The sequence below is a fragment of the Ochotona curzoniae genome, unplaced genomic scaffold (genome assembly GCF_017591425.1).
Source record: "Ochotona curzoniae isolate NIBS_2020 unplaced genomic scaffold, NIBS_Ocur_1.0 patch172, whole genome shotgun sequence".
Classification (NCBI taxonomy): Eukaryota; Metazoa; Chordata; class Mammalia; order Lagomorpha; family Ochotonidae; genus Ochotona; species Ochotona curzoniae.
Window position 1 is genome coordinate 96,378 of NW_024466720.1, and position 20,844 is coordinate 117,221.

General features: G+C 50.3%; 1 protein-coding gene across 1 annotated transcript in view; it reads right to left on the reverse strand.

The window, feature by feature from the left end:
• Window positions 1-20,844, reverse strand: part of LOC121166535 (unconventional myosin-Vb) — a 114,645-nt gene that overhangs the window by 86,429 nt on the left and 7,372 nt on the right. Inside the window, exons 4-9 of the mRNA XM_040995715.1 lie at window positions 20,135-20,216; window positions 16,849-16,956; window positions 12,250-12,359; window positions 7,344-7,609; window positions 769-850; window positions 164-304 (exon numbers count right to left, since the gene is read on the reverse strand). Of these exons, the coding sequence (XP_040851649.1) occupies window positions 164-304; window positions 769-850; window positions 7,344-7,609; window positions 12,250-12,359; window positions 16,849-16,956; window positions 20,135-20,216 (789 nt within the window). The remainder of the gene's footprint in view (window positions 1-163; window positions 305-768; window positions 851-7,343; window positions 7,610-12,249; window positions 12,360-16,848; window positions 16,957-20,134; window positions 20,217-20,844) is intronic.

Genomic DNA, 20,844 nt, shown 5'->3' on the forward strand with positions numbered 1-20,844 from the left:
CTACTTCCCCAGTACTCCTCCCAGCACACTAAAGGCCAATCACAGACGGAGTCTCCAGCTCCGACCTCTCAGAAGCTCCCTTGTACTACAAAACCATCCCTCCACCCCATTTTCCAAGCCTGGAACTGACATGCCAGCATCGTGACAGCATCATCGGCTTTACCTTACACTCTTCATCCAGCAGGTCCAGGATCCCCAGCTTGGCTTCTATGAGATCAATGCAGGGTTGGTTGTCATAAAAATCAATCAAGGTCCAGGGAATCTGCTCCTTCATGTATTCTTCTTGTTCCAGTTTGAACACATGCTGGGACAAGGAGTGAAAGGTTGAGATGAGGGAATGGCAGACACCTTGACACCTGCCTTCTCTGAGTTCTGGTTCTAGAAGTATGGTAATTTCACCACTGCATGAGGTTCAGGCACAAAATCACAGTCAAGGTAGCAGAAGCTCCATCAGGTGATTTCCACTCCTTCTTGATTCCTTCCTCCTGGAGCTCTAGTAGCCACCTGTGTTGCTGTACCCCACCATTACAGGTGCTACAAAATGAAGGCTGCTGCCTCGATTTTTTAGAAGTCTAGGTTCAGAGGGACAGGAGTCAGGGAATCAACCTAGCTGCTGCGGTGTAGAGCTCATAAGCAGTGGACAATACTCTTGTGATACCACCAGAAATCCAAGCGAAGGCCCAGGCAGAGCTGAACCCACTGACCTCAGGGGAGAGTGGAGTGGCCACAGTTATCACTCTCAAGAGTGTCTCAGTGTCCCCAACCTACCAAGTTGAACTGCTGCTGGAGCTTCTCGTTGGCATAGTTAATACAAAACTGCTCAAAGCTGTTCACTTCAAAGGTCTCAAACCTGCAGAAGGGATGGGGAAGAAGTGCAAGGTGAGCAGTGTCTGCTTTGCCAAGGCCATCCTCACCCACAACTCTGCGCCAGGCTACCCCAGTCAAGCTCTCCAATCTCCCTTCCCTGCCCTTGTGCTCTCAGATCCCCTGGTTACAGGCAGCAGCACTGCAGACAACCCACCAGACTAACAAAGTCACAGTGAATGTCTGGGGTCTCTCGCTAGGATGAGCGCTGACAGTAAGGAAATTCAGGAAGGGCAAACAGAAAAAATCGGCGGCAAATCTCACTCGTGCCGATTACAATCTCAGGGTTTTCCTCTCCTCCGTAGTTTCATGTTTGGAAAAGAGAATTACTGGTAGAATCTCCTCTCCTGCTTTTTCTTTGCACTTCTCACAGCAAACACTTGCCATCACATTGATCTTTACATCCACCTTGCCAATCACTGCCTGGATCTGGAATTGCAAAGGCATCCAGTGGGGAGAAGGTCAGCAGCCCCTCACCAGCCTTGGATGCCTTCCTTTAGGTCACCCCAGTATGCTTCAGGAGTAGGCAGTGGCCCCCTAAGATACATGCCATCACATAGCCTGGACTCCACTCAGGGACATTTCAGTTCTTTCAGATTGGAGTGACTCTCAGTGTTGTGACAAGCACTGAATTCATGAATCTGTCCCAGAAGGAAAAGTACCACACCCAAGAATACCACACAGGAACTGCCAGGAAGGTAGAACATACATATGCACATGCCGTGTCCTTGTTTTCCTAACACTGGCCTGCAATGAGTTTGTAGCAATCCTATTGGAGCCAGAGTGTATTTCCAAGAGGATGCATCAACTCCCTGGGCAGGTCTTGGTACATTTCTGAGAGCTATCTCACAGCACATAGTGCAGATGGAAAACTCTTCCATTCCAGGGTAAATTTCCTCTCCACACTGCTCCTCACCAGGGACACCTCAGTGCCTAACACACCTCTCTGGCCAGAAGGGTCTATAAGTTTTTGAAAACCTTGAGTTACCTGGTATGAACAAATGCCTCTGTTAGAATTTTAACTCCTTTGATCACAAAGAGGTCAAGAGCTTTCTGTCTGAATCAGTCACCCGTACTTTGTAAACTGTTGGTGATCCTTGGCATATCCTGTTAGGTTCTAACTTTTAAAACAGATTCATTTCATCAACACTGGCATTTGCTGCTCAAATCAAACTTTTGCAATAGAGGCTGAGTGCTGGAGGGGGTTGAGGTGGGGAGTTGGGACCAACAGCCCAGAGGATAGGAGGGGGGAGATCATGTATTACTGAGGTGGCTGGGTCCTGCCTGCTGGTCTTCTAACCAGGGAGCAATGAGGGGATTCTGAAATGAAGAAATGCTGCTGAGACCTCTGACTTAGAGACAGGTAGGAGAAAAGGTGTGATCTGGGGAAAAGTGTGCAAGACCACAAATGGGAAGCCAAGCATGGTCATTAACACAGAACAGGTAAGACCCAACCAGCACCTGGCTGTCGCTGGCATGGCTGAGTGGTAGGAAGGTTCTAGAGACATTGAGGGACGAAGATGAGGATGGAGGTAGTTACAGATGACCCACGGGCCAGGCAGGCATGTGTCGGTCACCAAGCTGTCACTACCATATCATTTGCAGTATCAGCTACAAGTGAGTGCATCCCACCTGGGCCCCAGATACCCAAGTTCCAGGGGAGAGCAGCAATGATTCAGAGAATTGTGGACAAGCAGGGGAGCTTGCCCAGGAGAGGGAGTTTGTGAGAGGTCAACGCTGGGCCTAGGGCTGAGGGGCACAGCCTTCATCTGGCCTTCATCATCCTCATGACTCTCTCCCACCTTCAGTGCAGACAAGTAGAATTTCTCTGATACATTAACTGCCATAAAATAGGTTGCGCCCCTAAACAGAAACATGACAGTCACTCCTGGTGAGGGCTGAGGCTAGCAGCACTGGGGAGACTGCACATGTGCAGAGGGCTGGCTGAGAACAAATTGATCACACACACACACGACGGCCAGGTCAGCACCTGCCCATCACCACATCCACCACCTCACCAAAGTGCCAGGTACAGTGAAATGGGGAAATCACCTTGAGATTAAAGCAGGTCACTGCTTGGAGACATCGACATGAAGGCACAGTCTCTGGCCACACGGGAGGAATTATTCTTGGTTAATTAAACAGGATCAAAGATGCAAACTCTGTACTGGGGTGAGGAAAGCCTGCTGGGGGCATCCCAGGCCAGGCAAAAGAGATGGGGGCACCCAGGCTAGGTGGAGGAGATGGGAGAGGCTAGGTGGGTGTACCCAGGCCAGGCAGAGGAGAGACGCAGAGAGCACCACACAGTCCAGCCCGGATGCTGGATGGCAGCGCTGTAGCCCGGGCTAGCTGGCTTAGAACCCAAGCCCTCCCTTTTCCTGAAAGGTTGCTGACACAGCCGTGTCCAGAGGGAATGTAATTAACAAAACCTAGAAGGAAGATGAAAGAGTCATCCCAGCAAGCAGCCAGTTAATAGCAGTGGGACACACTGGTAGAGCTTGTACCCACTCACACAGAGATTTCAATATATTCCACTTGTCATTATTTTAATGGTTTACATTGGGAGCATTCCACAAAGAATATTCTCATTCATTTGAGATAGCCTGAAACTAGCTTCTAATTTCCCTATTTCTCAGATATTAAGTGCTAATAATTTTATGCCATCCAGTGATGAATGAGGGGTCTTGAGGCACTTGGAAAATATCTAACACATTCGACCTCTGAAAGCCAAGGTCAGAGTAGGGCAGCTTCTCCCACACTAAGGAATTTTCTTCCAGTCCACAGCGAGGACTCTGTAAATGCATGGATCAATTTATGGTTCATCACATTAAAACGTCACCAAAAAATTTATCTACCAGCAGAAATCGGACTTCTCTTGCAAAAATCAATGCAGAGAGTAAGTGGACCAGAACCCTGGGATTGGAGGAAGGTTGGAATACAGAATAAAGATGTGGATCTGAGACAGGCATGCTACGTGGTGCGATGATCATTCACACTGAGGCTTCCCTGCAGCTTCAGAACACAGTTGAGAATCATGGACTCTCTTTTTGCTGCCAGCATCAGGGAGCAGCAAGGACCAGGGGCCCCTCAAAAGAAAGCAGCAGGTGTCTGAAAGCCTGCAGTACAGAGCAGTCAGCCACTACCCTGGCTAACCATTGACCTCAATGCCAGGACCTGGGACCAGAATGGCATGGAGAAGTTTCCAACGTTGGGACATAGAGAGTGGGAACTCAAAGATAACTGCATAGTCATGGCCCTGGCCACCTCATTTACCACAGGCTTCAGATGGGAACAACCCTGGTACCCACTGGGGGACAAATGGAGACAGGAAAGGGGACACATGTGTATAGTAGAGTATCAGTCTATCTTAAACGAATGCCTATAACATGCCCAAACCATGATCTACCTGCAGCATCTCTCAGGCCAAGGGAAGGCAGCCAGTCACAAGGAGTCAGATACAGGTAGAAACCATTTACAGGAAATCTTTCAAGCAGGAGGAAGGCTGCCAGACAGGGTTCAGGTAGGAGAGGGGGGCCCATGGGGCAAGGTATGGGAAATTACAGGGTGCAGAGTCTGGGCCCTGCTGCATGAAATGGCTGTGAAGCACACCCCACCTTCCCACTACAATATGTGTCCACCCAGCAGTGGGAAGTGGTAGATATTCCCTTACAATAAAATAATTTGGAAATATTGTTAAGTTATCTAAGATGTGCCAAGTAGAGTTGGATGCTAATTAAGTATTGGGAAATAGAGTAGCAGAGTAAGAGGACTGAGAAAGATACAAAATCCCAGCACATATGTTTCCTGCTTCCCTGGACCAAAACCTCCCTACCTCCCATCCCACTTCTCCTGATCCCTCAGGCATCAGTTCCCACACCCCGTGTCTCCCACAAGTCTCCCAAGGTCACTGCTCCACACAGGAATGGACTAGCCATACGGAAAGTCCCCAGCCACCTGGGAGCTGTGAAGATGGAAATGGAAGGTAAATACATGTTTGTTTTTCCCCAAGTGAAGCCATTTATTTCTTGTTACCTCAAGGAGGGCAGAGGAATAAAGAAGGCAACTGGCAGTTATTCAAGCCTCTAAAGGCAAATGCTGGTGAATGCAACATGAAGAGGATACCTCAAACCTCAGCTGCCGGGGTCTTCCCTATTCACTCCCACACCCTGTCAAGAAACACCCGGTGGGCAGCTCCCAGCTTCTTGGTTGATAAAGCAGCACTGGGCATTGCATGCTTTGAGGGGTTAGGACTGAGGCGCATGATGCTGGGATGCTGTCCTTATGCCAGGAGCAGGGCAGGCGGCTCCATGCATGGAGGAAATGGCAGCTGTGCCCAGGGTAGTTCCTCTAGGAGGCCAGCCTCTTCCACCACACGAACTACCCCCAACTCCTCCAGAGCACACCGACAAGCAGAGCGGTGCACGAGGCTGGCTTACAACAGGGGACTTTCATAAGGTCAAGGAAATCAGATATCACAGAAAAACTATGCACTGATTTCAAAACAGCTTTACACATATATCCCCAAATAATCCCTGCTTTTAATTATTTTTCTCCATGAACTTTCTGAAATCTGCACTTTTCTTGCTTTCCTGGACTCCAATCCAGTCACTGGTCTGCTTGCAAGAGGCAAGAAGGGGGTCTGGTGTGGTAGCCTAGTGTCTAAATCTTTGCCTTGCATGGCACTGGGATCCCATATGGGTGTCGGTTTGTATCCCAGCTGCTTCACTTTCCACTTAGCGCTGTGCTTGTGGCCTAGGAAAGCCAGAGCCCAGAACTCCTTCCATGTCTCCCACATGGGTGGCAGGGAACCAAGCACTTGAGCCATCACCTGCTGCTTCCCAGGGCATACATCAGGAAGCTGGATTGGAAGCAGAGGAACTGGGATTTCAACCAGTCATTCTAACATGGGGCAGAAGCATCCCAAGGAGTATCTTTAACCACCGTACTACATGCCTGTCCCCTACTTTTAGGACTCAGTTCAAATCCCAGCTCTTGACTGCAAGCAAGGGTTCCCTTTTCAGCCTTGAAACTTGCCAAGCACAAAGTATCTCAATCTTTTGGCAGACCAGCATGCATTCCTTCTGACGCCTCTTGCATTCCGGAACCCTCAACTCTCCAGCATCTTCCTGAGGCCTCTGGGATGGCAGAAACCAAGCTTCCTCCGTCTTATGACAGGTGACTCAGGCCTCCTGCCTGGGGCAGGCAAAGCACCAGAGCCATCACTAGGAGGACCTCTCTGCAGGCAGAGATGGTTGCTTCCCCAGGTGGCTCTCCTTTCCTCCAGCCTCAGCACAAGGCAGGGCCCAGCCTAGGTTCAACCCAGAGGGCAGTCAACCTCACTGGAATGCCAGGGTTCCCACAAGGCTGCCCTGAAGCTCTCAGCCAGACTTCCAAGGTGGAAGATTCGAGAGGATTTCATCTACTATTCCAGAAGGCGGGAGGGATATTGTCAGAAACGAAGTGTGGAGGGGTTTGGAACCCAGTTTATGCAGCTTCAAACCATGGAAGGATCTGGGAGGAACCTCAGACTGCACCACACAACTTCACCGGAAGTTGCAGGAACCGAAGAGCTGAGATGGGCCGTGGTCTCAGTGTTCTGCCAGCTGGTGACAGAACTGAGAAAAGCCCAGTCTCCCAGTGCCTATGTACACCTCCTCGACACCAGGCCTAAAGCATACCATCACAACAGTCGCTTTGATCAGGCAAGAGCACTTACACAGGGGCCAGCACGCCAGCAGAACAGACTGTTTCTCCACTTTCGGGGCTGGCATCCCTTTTGGGAAATAGTTCTAGTCCCAACTGTTTCACTTCCCATTCAGCTACCTTCCTATGACCTTGCAAAACAGCAGAGGATGATTCAGGTCCCTGAGCCCCTGGACCCATGTGAGGGAGTTAGAGGAGGCTCTTGGTTTTGGATCAGCTCAGCTCTGGCTGTTGTGGCTACTTGGGGAGTGAACAAGCAGATGGAAAAAAATCTTTTATTCTCCATGTGTAAATCTCTCTTTCAAATAAATATGAATTAAAAAAAAAACAGTAATGACAACAGAAACCTACACAGCAACCTAACAGAAGGGCTTTAACCGCTTGGCTCCGACAGTGGTCATATAAACCATGAAGTCAAAGGCTGTTCTGAAATTTGGCAGAATGGAGACATCAAACCTGCATCTAAGTTTTGTTTCTCATCGTGAACTCTGAGAACCACGCAGGGCAAATCACTGCCCCCTTGGGCCTCAGTTTTCCAGATGTGAAAGCAAATTCATGATAGGAGAATTACACGTGCTCTGCAGGTCCCTTCTGCCCTGGGACTGCCCACTAGATCACAGGACACTGGGCCCCTCTGGTCTCAGGCTAGTGAACCTGGTTATGGTGACAACCCAAACTTCCCCTGGGTGAGAATGAGCTAGGAAGCTCTCCAAGGCCTCTGTTGGCTCCAGGACACCAGTGGGAAGATGGCTCTGTGGGATGGGAGCATGGCTTACCCATAGATGTCTAGGACGCCGATGAACGAGTGCTGCTTGAGGGAAGTGTGCAGCGCCTTGTTGATGTGCTCCACGATCCAGGCGAACAGCTGGGCATAGATGTGCTTGGCCAGGGCATTGCGGGCATTCACCACCTGCTGAAGGGACATGGTCTTTACGTAGGTCTCTGAGGTGGTGACCAGCTTGCGGTGGCACAGCCAGTGCTCCATCTGACTCTGCTCCACTCCCAGCAGGCGGCAGAAGTTGCTCAGGTGTTCATCTTGGGGCTGGCGGAGTGGAGAGGAGAGGGATCGGTTCAGGAGTGGTGTGGAAGACAAGCTCACTCCTCCACTCAGAGGGAGATCAAGTCAAACCCAAGGTGTCTCTGTTTCTTCCACCCCATCTCTTTCCCAGCAGTGTGTGTCTCTCACCCCTACACACAACGCCAAGCAGAGATGACAATGAGAACATGGGTTTGCTCAATTCATCATTCCACCTGCTAAGGAATATATTCTCATATAGCTTAGGAGGGAATGATATACTGCAAGGCAGGAGCCAGAAGGCAGAAAAGACTCACATGGAAAGTCAGTACCATCTGGCTGAGGTCCACATGCATGGCTACCCACAGCACAGTTCTCTCACTCACAGGCCTAGCTGAATGCTTAGAAATAGCCCCAGGCACCTGAAGGGCCTTCAAGAGCACATGGTCTCTTCCATACGGGACCCTCTTCCAGGTTGGACAGAGGCTGGCTGTGTGCCTGCTGTGCCCAGGTAACACACAGGCCCTGTTAGCATTAGGAGTATGCTGCTGTCTTGGGTTCAAGGATATGACCAAATGGCATTCCCACTCTTCATGCTGGGCTCTCTGGGTGAAACTCGGCCCAATGGCTGACACATAGATAAAATGCTGGCAGCAAAAGATCACTTCAGATACTCTCCCTGACAACACTGTACCCATAGAGAGCCAGAAAAGAACAAGGAGTCCTCTGCTTCAGGCTTCTCCACCATGCAGCTCGGGGCTCACCCCAGGACTATGTCTTCCCACATCCAAGGCACCTTCCCTGGCCCAGCTGCCTCTGAGAGCAACTTTTGGGTCCTAACCCTCATTCACCCAAATCCCAAACACTGCATCCTATCCTGGTCCACATGGCAGTCACATTCCCTTGGAGGCCTTGTGACACCAACCAACAGGTCTCTTGGACCATCCTTGTTGCCCATGGAGAGCATCCTGCAGCACACCTGTCATCCTCCACTCACCCCATCCTCTAACCTCACCTCCAGTCAGCCGGAGGGCTCATTATCTGTGAAGCCAAGAGAGAATTCTCTAGAACACAACGGGTCACCTCCTAATGGCCCCAAATTGCTTGTGAGACTCATTTCCTGATGAGGCTGCCTTGTAGCATGGAAATGAGGGCTTGTTCAATGAAAATGAACAGAGAATGTAGCTATCATTTCTCCCTTAACACTAGAATCCTAAGGCTATTCATTTTCTTCTAGAGGTATTCAAAATCCACCCACTTGAAAACACACACAATTATAAAACAACAGACGGTCAGTTGAACAGACTGGCAGAGTGGGCAAATATCTCAGTGCTTTTGCCCAAGTGCGGTTTATGGAGCAGGAGTTTTCAGAGACATTATAGTGCACCATGGGGAGATGGTGGGAGCAGGTCCAGCACAGTAGCCAGCATTACCCTCCTTGTCAGTTACCAAGAGGCATGTGCTTACCATCTGACCAAAGACCTTTTAGGCCTCTGAGAAAATCATTCAGGAAGAGGTGCCCAGGAAAAAAAAAACTTTGGAACTACCATTTCATCCATGTCCCCTCTGCATTCAGAGAATGATTTGGCACCCTCAACTTCAAGCAGCTGACCTAAGGATAGTGGGGGAGCCAACTGTCTTTGGGTCTGGTGGATAAGGGTAGGCACCCCTAAGTTTTCACGTTTGCAGTATTGAGGGTTGCTGTGGCCACCTCTCCCTGCCACAGCCTCTTCCTCAGTGGCTGCCTTCCTGCCCCTTCCCACCCTGAGCCATGCATGGCAAGGTTAAGTATCTGGGCATAGTTGGCAAGCAGTGAGGTCAGAGGTGACAAACGTCCAGCTTGTTCATCTGACCTGCTCTAGGAAATTCTTCATGGCTAGATCCAGCACTGCAGGTACATTCCATGACATTAGCCTACCACGTCCTCCTTGTCACCTCTAGCCCTGAGGGACAGGGTCCTTGCTCCTTTCTCACAGCATGCACATGGCTGATGGTCGGTGTAAATGAACCTGATGGACCATTGTGCAATTATGCTGAAACACATCTCAGTGATGCTGCAGCCATTCCCCACAGCCAGCATCACAGGTAGATTAATTTTATGGGCCCACATTGTCAAATTCAAGAAACAAATGGCTCTAGGGGGTCCAACTAATCGGGTGCTATTGCATCTCCAAGGTAACACTGGCAATCACAGGGCGCATTCTTAGGATTTAATTAAAAATAAAAACTGCTAGGCAGAAGGTGGGATGTCTGTGGACAGGCAGCCTTGCCAATAGGAGGTCAACACCACAGAGCCAAATAACAAACCAAAATACATTTGAGTGAGGGGCTTTCAGTCACAACCGCACCATCATGCACTTCTTTCTCAAAATAAATTGTATTTATTTGAAAGGCAGAGAAAGAGAACTCTCTCCCATGCCCTGGTTCACTCCTTAAATGACCACAGTAGTCAGGGCTTGGCCAGGAATCACATGATCTCACACACAGTCTCCCACACAGGTGCCTATGACGTTGGTACTTGTCCCACCACCTGCTGCCTCTGAACATGGCACATTAACAGGAAACTGGGATGACAAGCAGAACCAAGACTCAGGCCCAGGCACTCCCACAGGGGACTGAACATGTCCCAAGTCCATCCCAGGTACATTTCTCAAGCTGACTGAGCCCAGCACTGGGTTAGGCATCAGTGGGGGCCACTGGGCCAGTGGAGGACAGTTCCCACTTGAAGAGGCAAAACAGCAGCACAGGGAATGAACTGCAGCTGGGCCTGGGCCTGAGCCTGGTTTTGCTATTAACTCTCCATCTGAGTATTCACAGAGTAAGGAAGTCTCCAGGCCCACCCTAACCCCAACCACAAGTCTGCAGCAGTCAGGAGCTCGACCACCATCAGCTCTGAGCAGGGGTATCCCAATGCAGGAGCTAGTGAGCATTATGCCCACACTCTTGCACAGAAGGAAGTAGCCTCAGGTAGGACATAGCAGCCCTGGCCATCGACGGTCACTCTTCAGCCTCTGACTTTCAGGATCTATGATGCCTGTACTCTCAAGCTGCATGTTGAGTTCCTGTCATCTGCCAAGCCACCTGGGACCCATACATACCTCCACCTCCCCTGTCCTCACTGACCACCCATGGATGCGCTCAGCCTGCCCTTTCCCAAGCTGGTCCTGACCTCCCAGCATACTCAGCAAGCATCAGCATGTGTTGGGGCAGAAGAGTGACCCTAACAGACTTGATCCCAGGCGTGTGTGTGTGTGTGTGTGTGTGTGTGTGTGTGTGTGTGGTAGGGGTGGGCTACAGGCACTGAGCCAATCAGTGCAAACACTCACCTTCCTTCCTGCCCAAGGGCTGGGTATGGGAGCCGGTGCTAAAATCAAAGATTCCCCACACTCAGGCCAAGTCCCAGATTTCCAAAGAGGCACTACCTCCCACTGCACCATCAGCCCTCTACACTGAAATCGGGGTAGAGTCTGGCCTGCCCGGGAGGCTCCAGGCCATAGGTGCCATTCTACACCTGAGTCTCTGAGCTTCACTGCACTGCATCCCCTGCAGATGCACACACAGCTGGACAAACATCAGACATTAGAAACTGCTCTGAGACACCCACCACTGCCAGCTCCCACACTCCCCTCTTTCCTATTGCCCCAGGTAGGTGAGTCACCATGCTCCCAAGGAGCAGCAGGGCTGACACACCCAGAGACCCTCTATACCCAGTGCTGTCCCCTTGGAGGGAAAAGGTGTGAGGCAGGGAAGTGATGAGCTCTATCTGTACAGGCCCAGCCAGCAATAGTTCTGGTCTTCCTCTCCCTGAAAGCAGAATAGTTGGAATTTGGGAAATCCTAACGCATTTCAACAGCAGGAGATTAGCTAATGTCTACTCCACTGAAAGGACCATCAGCATCAGCATGGCCTGGACACTTGCCCACATCCTCCATCTTTTCCCTGCCTCTGGTTCTTTGAATTCCGAGTCCCTAGAAGCACAGAGCACACTCCACTCCTTCTAGGACTCAGCAATAAACGCAAACCAAGGGATGTAAAACAAACCGCAGCGGACACACCCAAAGCCAGATCCCCCAGCCAGCCAGCCCACCACCACTGCCCTCCAGAGAGGATACAGTCACTTCTGTGTGTGTCACTTGCAGGGTCTTGTCCCACCTTCCACCGTGTGGGCACCTTTACCCTTCCCAGTGGACTCTACCACACGCTGTCAGAACCAGCACAAGGGTCTTGCCCAGTCTTAATCTGCTCAGGGCGACTGCAAGCTGCTTTGAAGCAGTTGCAAAGTATGGGGTCCAAAACTCCACCACCTCCTTGCCATGGCTGGAGACCCCACATAAGTCTAGAAAGACCCCAGGAGAAGAACTTGTTGGATTGACAACACGTTACAGGATGTCACATACCTCAGGGTACATGGAAAATCCACCTGTCACAAATGTTTTCTAGAATAGCTATTCAATTCCCCAGCTTGAGTGATGGGAAGTGGATGGCAGGGGATCCAAAAAGGATTGGTTCCCCTACAAAATTATCAACCAGGGAAGAGAAACCACTCCTGCTAAGAATAAATGACCTAGAAGTGTCCTTTGATGATCAAGACCCACTGCAGTCCCATCAAGTCATAAGCAGGGAGCAAGCTAGGCATGTTTTATCTCCAAAACTGGTGTGCAACTCACTGATATACTACAGGAATCCCCATCACGCTCAGACTGAATCTCCACGCTTCCCAGGTGCAGGATGGATGCAATTATCTTGAAGATGCTCATCTGATGGGACTCTCTCACGCCTGCAAGAGAAGACAGACACATGCACAAGTCACACTCAACTTCCCTGATTGGATACAAGGACATTTCTACCTCCTACAGGACTGTTTAGAAATAAAGCCCACTTTTCCTTCCTGGGCCAAGGACTCCCATAATGACAGGCTGCTCACCAAGGAACTGCCAGTCACAGTGACGGCTCAGGGGGGAGGGACTCCATGGGCCACAAAGGTCACATCCCCACCTAGACTGTGCCCATGGCACTAGATAGTTGGTGCCACCATGCTGACTTCTCGCTCTGGACTTAATTTCAACCAAATGTTGTATGAATTTTTTTTTTATGAGCCTAACAAGAATGGTTACTATCTGCAGTCATTTTCTGCCCAACATAATATTCTGCAAACATCTGTGACACACATGTCCAGCACCAATAAGAGAAGAGGACAGGCTTCTCTTGGGACTGTGGTTCCAGGGCCTGCAACGCCAGCTGGCTGGGGGCTACTGTCCCCCATTCTGCCTGCAGTCTCAAACACGCACTTGCCTCAGAACCACAGCAGCACCAGCCATCCTGCTTCTCACTTACACAGGAATGGATAATCTAATAATTTAGCTTAAAAGCAGTCTTTAAAAAAAGACATGTTTTTATTTGAAAGGTAGAATTGAGAGAGAGAGAGAGGGAGGGAGAGAGAGGGAGGGAGAGAAAGAGAGAGAGAGAGAGAGGGAGGAGGGAGGGAGGGAGGGGGGAGGGAGAGAGAGAGAGAGAGAGAGAGAGAGAGAAAGAGAATGAGAGAGAGAATGAGAGAATGAGAATCTTCGATCCTCTGGTTCGCTCTCCAGATGGCTACAAACAGCCAGAACCAGGTCACAGCTTGGAGCTTCTTCAGGGTCTCCCACATGAGGACAGGGTCCCAAGAACTTGGGCCATCCTCTGCTGCCTTCCCAGGCCATCGACAGGAAGCTGGATCAGAATTGGAGCAGCGAGGACTTGAACTGGGATGCCAGTGCCACAGGTGGGGGGTTTAACATGCTACTCACAGCACCAGCCCCCAAAACGGGCATTTAAACATTACAAAATATTCCAGACTTCCAAACAAAAAGGAGCTCAAGTAATGGGCATCAGTAAACCCACCCCTTAGTGTAAGAAATCCAACCATTTCCCAGTCCCTTACTAGCTATTGTCCTTGGTAAATGAGCAGCTCAGAGGTGTCAGGCCAGGATTAGAAATATGCCCAGGAGTGAGCATTTGCCCTAGCATTTGAGACACCAGTTAGGACACTCATATCCCTCATGAGAGTGCATGGTTTGACAATCCAAGTCGACTTCTGATTCCAGCTTCCTGCAGAAGCACACCTTAGGAAGCAGCAAGGCTGGCTCGTGTGACTGGGTTCCTGCCACTCACATGGGAGACATGGATTAAGCTTCCAGCTTCAGCCCCAGCTGTTGCTGGCACTTGAGGAATGAACCATTGGAGCAGGGTTCCTACATTCTCCTTGCCTCTCTAAACAAAATAACACCAGAAAAAAAAAATCCTCCAGAAATTAAGCAACATTAACAGTGGGCTTTCTGGTCAGATGGCCCATACCACGCATGCCTCTCAGGGACAGAGGGGTGGTTTGTGTTGGTTTTGTGAAATTTACGATCATTTGCCCAGTGCCCAGACCAGAGCCTGGTCTGGAAAAGGGGCTAAAAAATGCGAACTATGGGTCAACTTGATGAGGGCTCTGACAAGCTGAGCAAAACACATCCTGCTCCCAGCTCCAGAGGATGAGACAGGCACGTGATGCTGGGGAAGGCACAGGTGCCAGCAGCTAGTGCATCACCTCTCACTGTCAGGTCCTCTCTCCCTTCCTTACCCTGTCTCGAGGAACCAGAGCTGAGCCCTGCCATCATTTCTCCTTGGTCTGCTGGTACCCATTCCCAGAGGGCCCTACAGTGACTTCTGAGACAAGGGGAGCAAGAAGGCACATGTGACCAGTAAGCACCACTCACAGGTGAGACCACCCACCTCTTTGGTAGCCCCAGCAGGGTCCTCAGGCTAGGGCTCCCTAGCAGTGGCATCTCTTGAGCTCTGCTGAGCACAGCACAGCCTGGGCAGCTACAGCCAGCTCCCTGCAGGCCAGGGCGGGTCCACACCCTCTGAGGTGGCTGGCTCTCAACAGCTCCTTTGTGGCCTGTGATTCTTCACCCCAGATATGGCACCTGTCCTTCTGCACCTGCCACTTTTGCACCCCTGAAATCACCTTTCATCCCTTTTCATCATTAATCACCTATGGTAGCTCTATCGACTGTATCTCAACAAGGATGGATGGATATAATCAGCACAGTTGGTCTCACTTCCTGGGTACCAACAACAAATGCTATCCACATAGCACAAGACAGTCGGTGTTCACTCCATACAGAGATGAGGGTGTCTCCTGTCCAGCTTTGCTTTACCTGGATACTGGACAAAACTCTTCTGGCTCTGAGACTAAAGACCCTCACCATGTTGCCCTGGGTGTATCCTATGGCTCAGGAGCTGGATGCTCTGCCAGGGAAGAGACTTGGCATAGCACACGAACTGCCTGGAGCACTGTTATGGGCTCCAGGCTGACTTCCCAGGCTTTTCTTCTCTGTCTGCACGTCCAAGTAGCCTTTCAGCTCCATTCCCCAATCATGAAAGGTTGATGGCATCTCCACCTGGATACAAGTAGTGGTGGTGGTGGTGGTATTAGACTTCTCTACAGAGCATGACAGGGGAAGGAGCGTTTTCCTCCTGCTCGGCTGTTCCCTTAAGGTAAGCTTCCCTTACCCTAACCCTAACCCCTGAAGGACAAGCAGGACTTTCTGACATCAGGCTCCTCCACCGAGTCCCACAAGAAGTCTGAGTTAACAGACCAAGCAGAGTTTGTGCATGGCAGAGTCACCAGGCAGGCAGCCTGCTTTCCACAACATACTCCCTCTCTAAACCCAGAACCCAGCATGAAAAGACATCTGGGTTTTATCTAGTCATTCTGATGACCTGAGTAGGAGAACAATAATACCTGTGGTTATCAGGGAGACAGATTCTTGAATCCTGATTTAAAAAAAATATTCTCATCTACTTGAAAGGCGGAATGGCTTCCCAAATGCCTGCTACAGCTGGGGCCAACGCCAGGAACCAGAGCTCCATCTGAGTCTCTCATGAGCCTGCTAGGAGCCCAAGCACTGCTACCATCACTGCTGCCTTCCCGGCACATCCGCAGAAAGCTGGAGAAGTGGAGGTGTGAACGCTTGGATACAGTGTTCCAAGATGTGGCTTCACCTGCTGGGCCACAATATCTACCTCACAAATAAATCGTAAAGAAAAGAGAGAAAGAGAAAGAGAAAGAGAGAGAGAGAGGGAGAGAGAGAGAGAGAAAAACAAAAATTTTATTTGAAAGATAAAGTTCCAGAAAGAGAAAGAAATCTTCCACCTGCTAGCTCACCCCCACAAATGGCCAAAATATCCAGAGTTGAGCATGTCTGAAACCAAGAGCTTCTTCCAGGTCTGCAAGTGTAGAATTCCAAGGACCTGGGCCATCCACACTGCTTTCCCACATGCGTTAGAAGGTAGCTGGACCAGAAAGGGAGTAGCCAGAATATAAATCAGCACCCAACAGGAATGCTGGCACTGCAGGAACTGCTACACCATAGCATCGGTTCCCCAAATTCTTATTTTTAAGAAAAGTCGGGTCCAGCACAATAGCATAGCACCTAAAGTCCTTGCCTTAAACACATTGGGATCCCGTATGGGCTCCAGTTCCCATACAGCTCCCTGCTTGCAACCTGGGAAAGCAATCGAGGATGGCAGTCGAGGATGGCCCAAAGCCTTGAGAACCTGCACCCATGTGGGAGACCCACAAGAAGCTCCTGGCTCCTGGCTTCAGATTGGCTCAGCTCCAACCATTGTAGCACTTGGGGAGTGAATCATCAGCCAGAAGATCTTCTTATCTCTCTCTCCTCCTCTCTGTATATCTGCCTTTCCAATAAAAACAAATAAACATTAAAAAAAAGTCAACAGGTTTGGCACAGTGGCTCAATTCGCTAATCGTCGCCCCTGCAAACTTGGCATCCTTTATCGGTACAAATTCATGTCCTGGGTGTTCCACTTTCCATCTGGCTCCTTGTTTGTCACCTGGGAAGGCAATGGAGAATGGCTCAAATCCTTGGACCCTATAACTGCATGGGATACCCAGCGGAAATTTCTGGCTTCAGATTGGCTCAGCTCTGGCCATTGCGGCCATTTGTAGAATAAAAAAGCAAATGGAAGACCTTCCTCTCTGTCTCTCCTCTCTGTAAATCTACCTTTCAGGAGGAAAAAAAAAAAAAAGGCTGACAGAACTGCAGCTCTCAAGCCTTGGAGCCTGAGGGCCAAGGCAATTAAGACTAAAACCATGTTCACTGAGGACATAAAAGCTTCCCCATTACCTCATGGCCGTCCTCAAACCATGTGGGCCATGGCCTGGTTCCCTGCCCTCAAGAAGTCAGCACCCACTCTCCCATCCAGAAGCTACTTACCAAGCAGTGTGAAGGCTTGTCGTGTCTTCTCGAAGTCCTCTGCATCGTCTACACCCTCGATGCACGTGTCTCCTCCCTGGGAGGTGTAGAAAAAGTCCTCTGCACATGCTTTGGGAAGCAAGGTGGTGAGGCGTGAGGCACTGGCCTTGTCCCCATGTCACCCACACAAGGTCTCAGTGCTTGAGCACTGCTACCCCAGCAGACCAATCCAGACCCAATTTTAGCGACATCCCTGGATATACTGTTGTCCAGGATTGCAATGGGGAAAAAACAATAACAACAAAACCCCTAAAGAACAAAAGAGAAACCTGCTATCAGACAATGTGCCACTCTACTCAGGCAGCACCAGTACAAGATGCCTAACCCCCTAAAAGCAGTGATGGGCAGAGCAGCTTCATGGGACAAAGTTTCCTCTCCAATGTGTGCTGATATGTGCAAGTTCAACACCCACGTACCTCAGCAACCATCTCACCCATCTCACCCAACCAAAGAGAGGCGGTAACAGCCCCTAGGGCATATGGGCTCTCCTTCTACCTGTCCTACAAAGGTTGCGCTTGAACTGTCTAGGCATAGCAGCAAGTGCAGCCCAAGAATCTTTGCATGTTTGTTTTGACTCTGCTTACTTCAAGAAAAGCCATCAGCGGAGGCCTTCAAAGAGGGGCCTGAGATCGTGTATGTCGGAGTTCAGGTCCAACCTAACACAGCATGGGAGAGAGAATAAACCCACAGTAGGTGCCCACGCTGTTGGAAGGATGGGCTCAAGAGCCAGCAGTTAAGACAACAGGTGCGTGTCATCAAAATGATGCTTGAAAATCACTTACATCACTTACATCTCCAGGAAAACACTCTGGCCTGAGCGCCCACACCATCAGTGCTGCATGGGTCTGGGCACAATGCCAGAAACTGCCAGAGCTGGACTTGGGTGACCCTCCTTGACCCTCCCAGAAACTCAGTGGAGCTTCCTCCTCCTTGGCTGGGTGTGTCCAGTCAGAGGCACCTCAGGTCGGTCCAGCAGGACACACAGCCACACTAAGGCTCCAGGTGCCAATCCCAACACCTGGTCCTTCCTGTTGGACCTGCCTCCTGGAACCTTCTGGAGTCTTTCCCCTTGCTCTGCACCAAAAGCCACTTGCCCCATGTACTCCAACCCCAGACAAAGGCACAAAGCTTATACAGACGAGGGGTTTTACAAAGACAGCTGCATGTGTTTGTGGAAGAACAGGATGCATGTTAGCTCTAAATATTCACTTCTCACCACTGACTCAGTTGCTTAAGTACTTGACACCTCCAGCCACCAGACCAGGGTTATTCATGAAACTAAACAGAGCTCCGGGGCTTACAGCCAATCTGCCCACAAAGCTGCACAAGAACGTATTGAAGGCTCTTCACAAGTATGTGGAAGAGTGCAAGGAACTGATCAGACTGGTTGGCTCTCAAGCACTGTAGCTCAGGGGGTCGAAGGAGAACATGACTTGCAGAGACATGGAATAAGGAAAAATTATTTTCTACCTCAACAGAATTCGTGGACATGCGACCAACTTTAGGAGGATTTCCTCCCTGCTGTTCTATAGTTACATCTTGGACAAAGTGATGCCATGTATAGCCACAGGGAACTTGCCTGTATTTGCCTTTTCTCTATCTGACTTCAACATTTTCAAGTCTCAGGGCCAGTGTTGTGTTATAGCAAGTTAAACTATCACCTGCAATGCCAGCATTCCATATGAGTGCTTCTCTGAGTCCTGGCTGTTCTACTTCCTACCTATCTCTCTGCTCATGCCCCTGAGAAAGCTGCGGAAGGTAGCCCAAATGCTTGTGTCCCTGGCACCCATGTGGGAGACACAGTGAAGCTTCTAGCTTCAGCCTGGCCCAGCTCAAGGCCACTGTAGCCATTTGAGTACTTAACTAGCAGATGGAGGATCTCTCTTCCCCTCCCTCTAACTCTGCTTTGCAAATAAACATATCATTAAGGTTTTCTTTTTTTTTCTTTTTTTTTAATTTGGAGGTTAGCCCTAAAAAGCCAAGCTGAGGCCCATGTCCCACTGTGGGAAGAGCAGGATGGCCATGACCTGTACTATGATCGCCAACCTGGCCACTTGTGACTGAGAGCTGAGACTAGAGCTACAAAGTGCCATCCAGGGCTGCTCAGCAGGTGACACACAGTCCTCCCCTCCATGAGGGCCCAGCAGCCACTGGCCAGCACTGTACACATGCGGAGGACAGGTGGCATCATGCAGAACTCCTTGCTTCTGTCCCAGGGTCAGCATTATTCCCAGGGAGCCTCTGGCCTACCTCTGCTGTGCTCCATTCACAGTTACTGTAATTGTATGGTTCCATGCTACACCTCTGGCACCCAGCATGGCCCAAGTCAATTGCATGGCATTGTCATCAAATTCTGAAGAAATGCACAGAAGGTAAGTGAAGTCAAGGTGGTGCTGACCTACATTGGATGCATTTAATGCACCAGAGCTGCTGGGAGCATGGGTGAGTCTGGCACTTGACCCTCAGGATGGCTACAGTTACAGATTAGGGACAGCAAAGTCCCAGAACTCCTATTTCTCTCATAGCTGCACAGTGCAGCTAGCTTGTCTAGACACCCAGTGTTTCACACCATCTGCTGGTACTGGACCTCCCCCAACACACCCCAAAACATAGATGGCAAGCCAGGGACATGACACTTGGCAGACACGAGGGCGCTGCTAGGCTCCAGGCTGGCTGTTGTCACACACAGGGTGCCAAGGACTCCACGGCAGGAATTGGCCAATGCTCTATAATAAAGCCCCTCAGGGAAGTGGCACCAAGCAAGGGACAACAGGCAATCACCCCACCATCTCCAAAGGATAGGCACTAGGTTGCGGCACCTCCCTCCCACCCAATGCCCAACCACAGGTGCCCTGGAAGCTTTCATACCCACTTGGGAGAGACCCTGGCAGTGCTCAGACTTATCCAACTCATCTTATCCCCTCATCTTATGCTCTCAAATCCTTCAATGTGACTTAAAACCCATAAGCCACATTCACAGCCACACATTCCCCAAGCCTCCAGATCTTCATGGAAAGGGTAGACATCTCATGATGCCTATTGTGCAAAGCACACTCCTTCCCCATACCACCTCATCCTGCCTACACTTCCTGTGGCAGGCCAGCCTGTGTGCCGTGAATGCTACTCGGCACACGTGACTATGAAATTCACAGGGTCTGGAAGCCAAGGCAAGGGCCCACATCAGGGATGCTTGGAGCAGAATCTCCAGCCATATACCCCCAGGATCTGTAAGCACCTGCAGACTTACTCAGTGCTAGCTCTTTAAATTCTGGAAGACTGGAAGCAGCACAGAGCTGGTAAAAGATGTGGTAATTCCTCTCATCATCTGCCTGAAAGAGGAGAAAGCAAAGCAGTTTTAGGGCTGTGATCTCTGAGATTGTGTCTCCATCCCTCCCAACCTCAGATGTCCCTGGCAGAGGAGGCCAAACCTGAAGTCTTCCTCCTCAGCTCTGCCACCTTCACTTCCTTCTTTCTGGCATGCCATCTACTGTCCTGGGTCTTGCCCCAACCTGAGGGCATTTGCTTCCTAACTCATGTGAGAGCCTGCCTTTTCCTTCCCCTTCTGTGTAGGGGCAGGAATGTCACTATTGCTGTGACATTCCAGACACAACATCATGTGTGGGTCAACCAACAAATACCAATTCAACTTCTGATGCCTGACTAGTGCTATGTAGACTGCAGTCTCTTCATGTTCCACTGGCTGGTAAGAATGAGAAGGGCTTAAAGCATCTGGCTGAATGCCAGGCAATTCTGGCCAGCAGAGTAAACTACTGATTTGGAGCTATCAGGTCACACTGCCACCACCTCCTCCTCTGAGCACAGCCAAAAGGTGGGGACAAAGAAGTGAATGAGAGAAAAGAGCAAACCACAGACCCAAGCCCAGGATGCAAGGTGCCACTGCTGCCCATCGTTGTTGGGGTTGTGGGGAAATGCAGAGAGACTCAGGCCAGCTCGGGA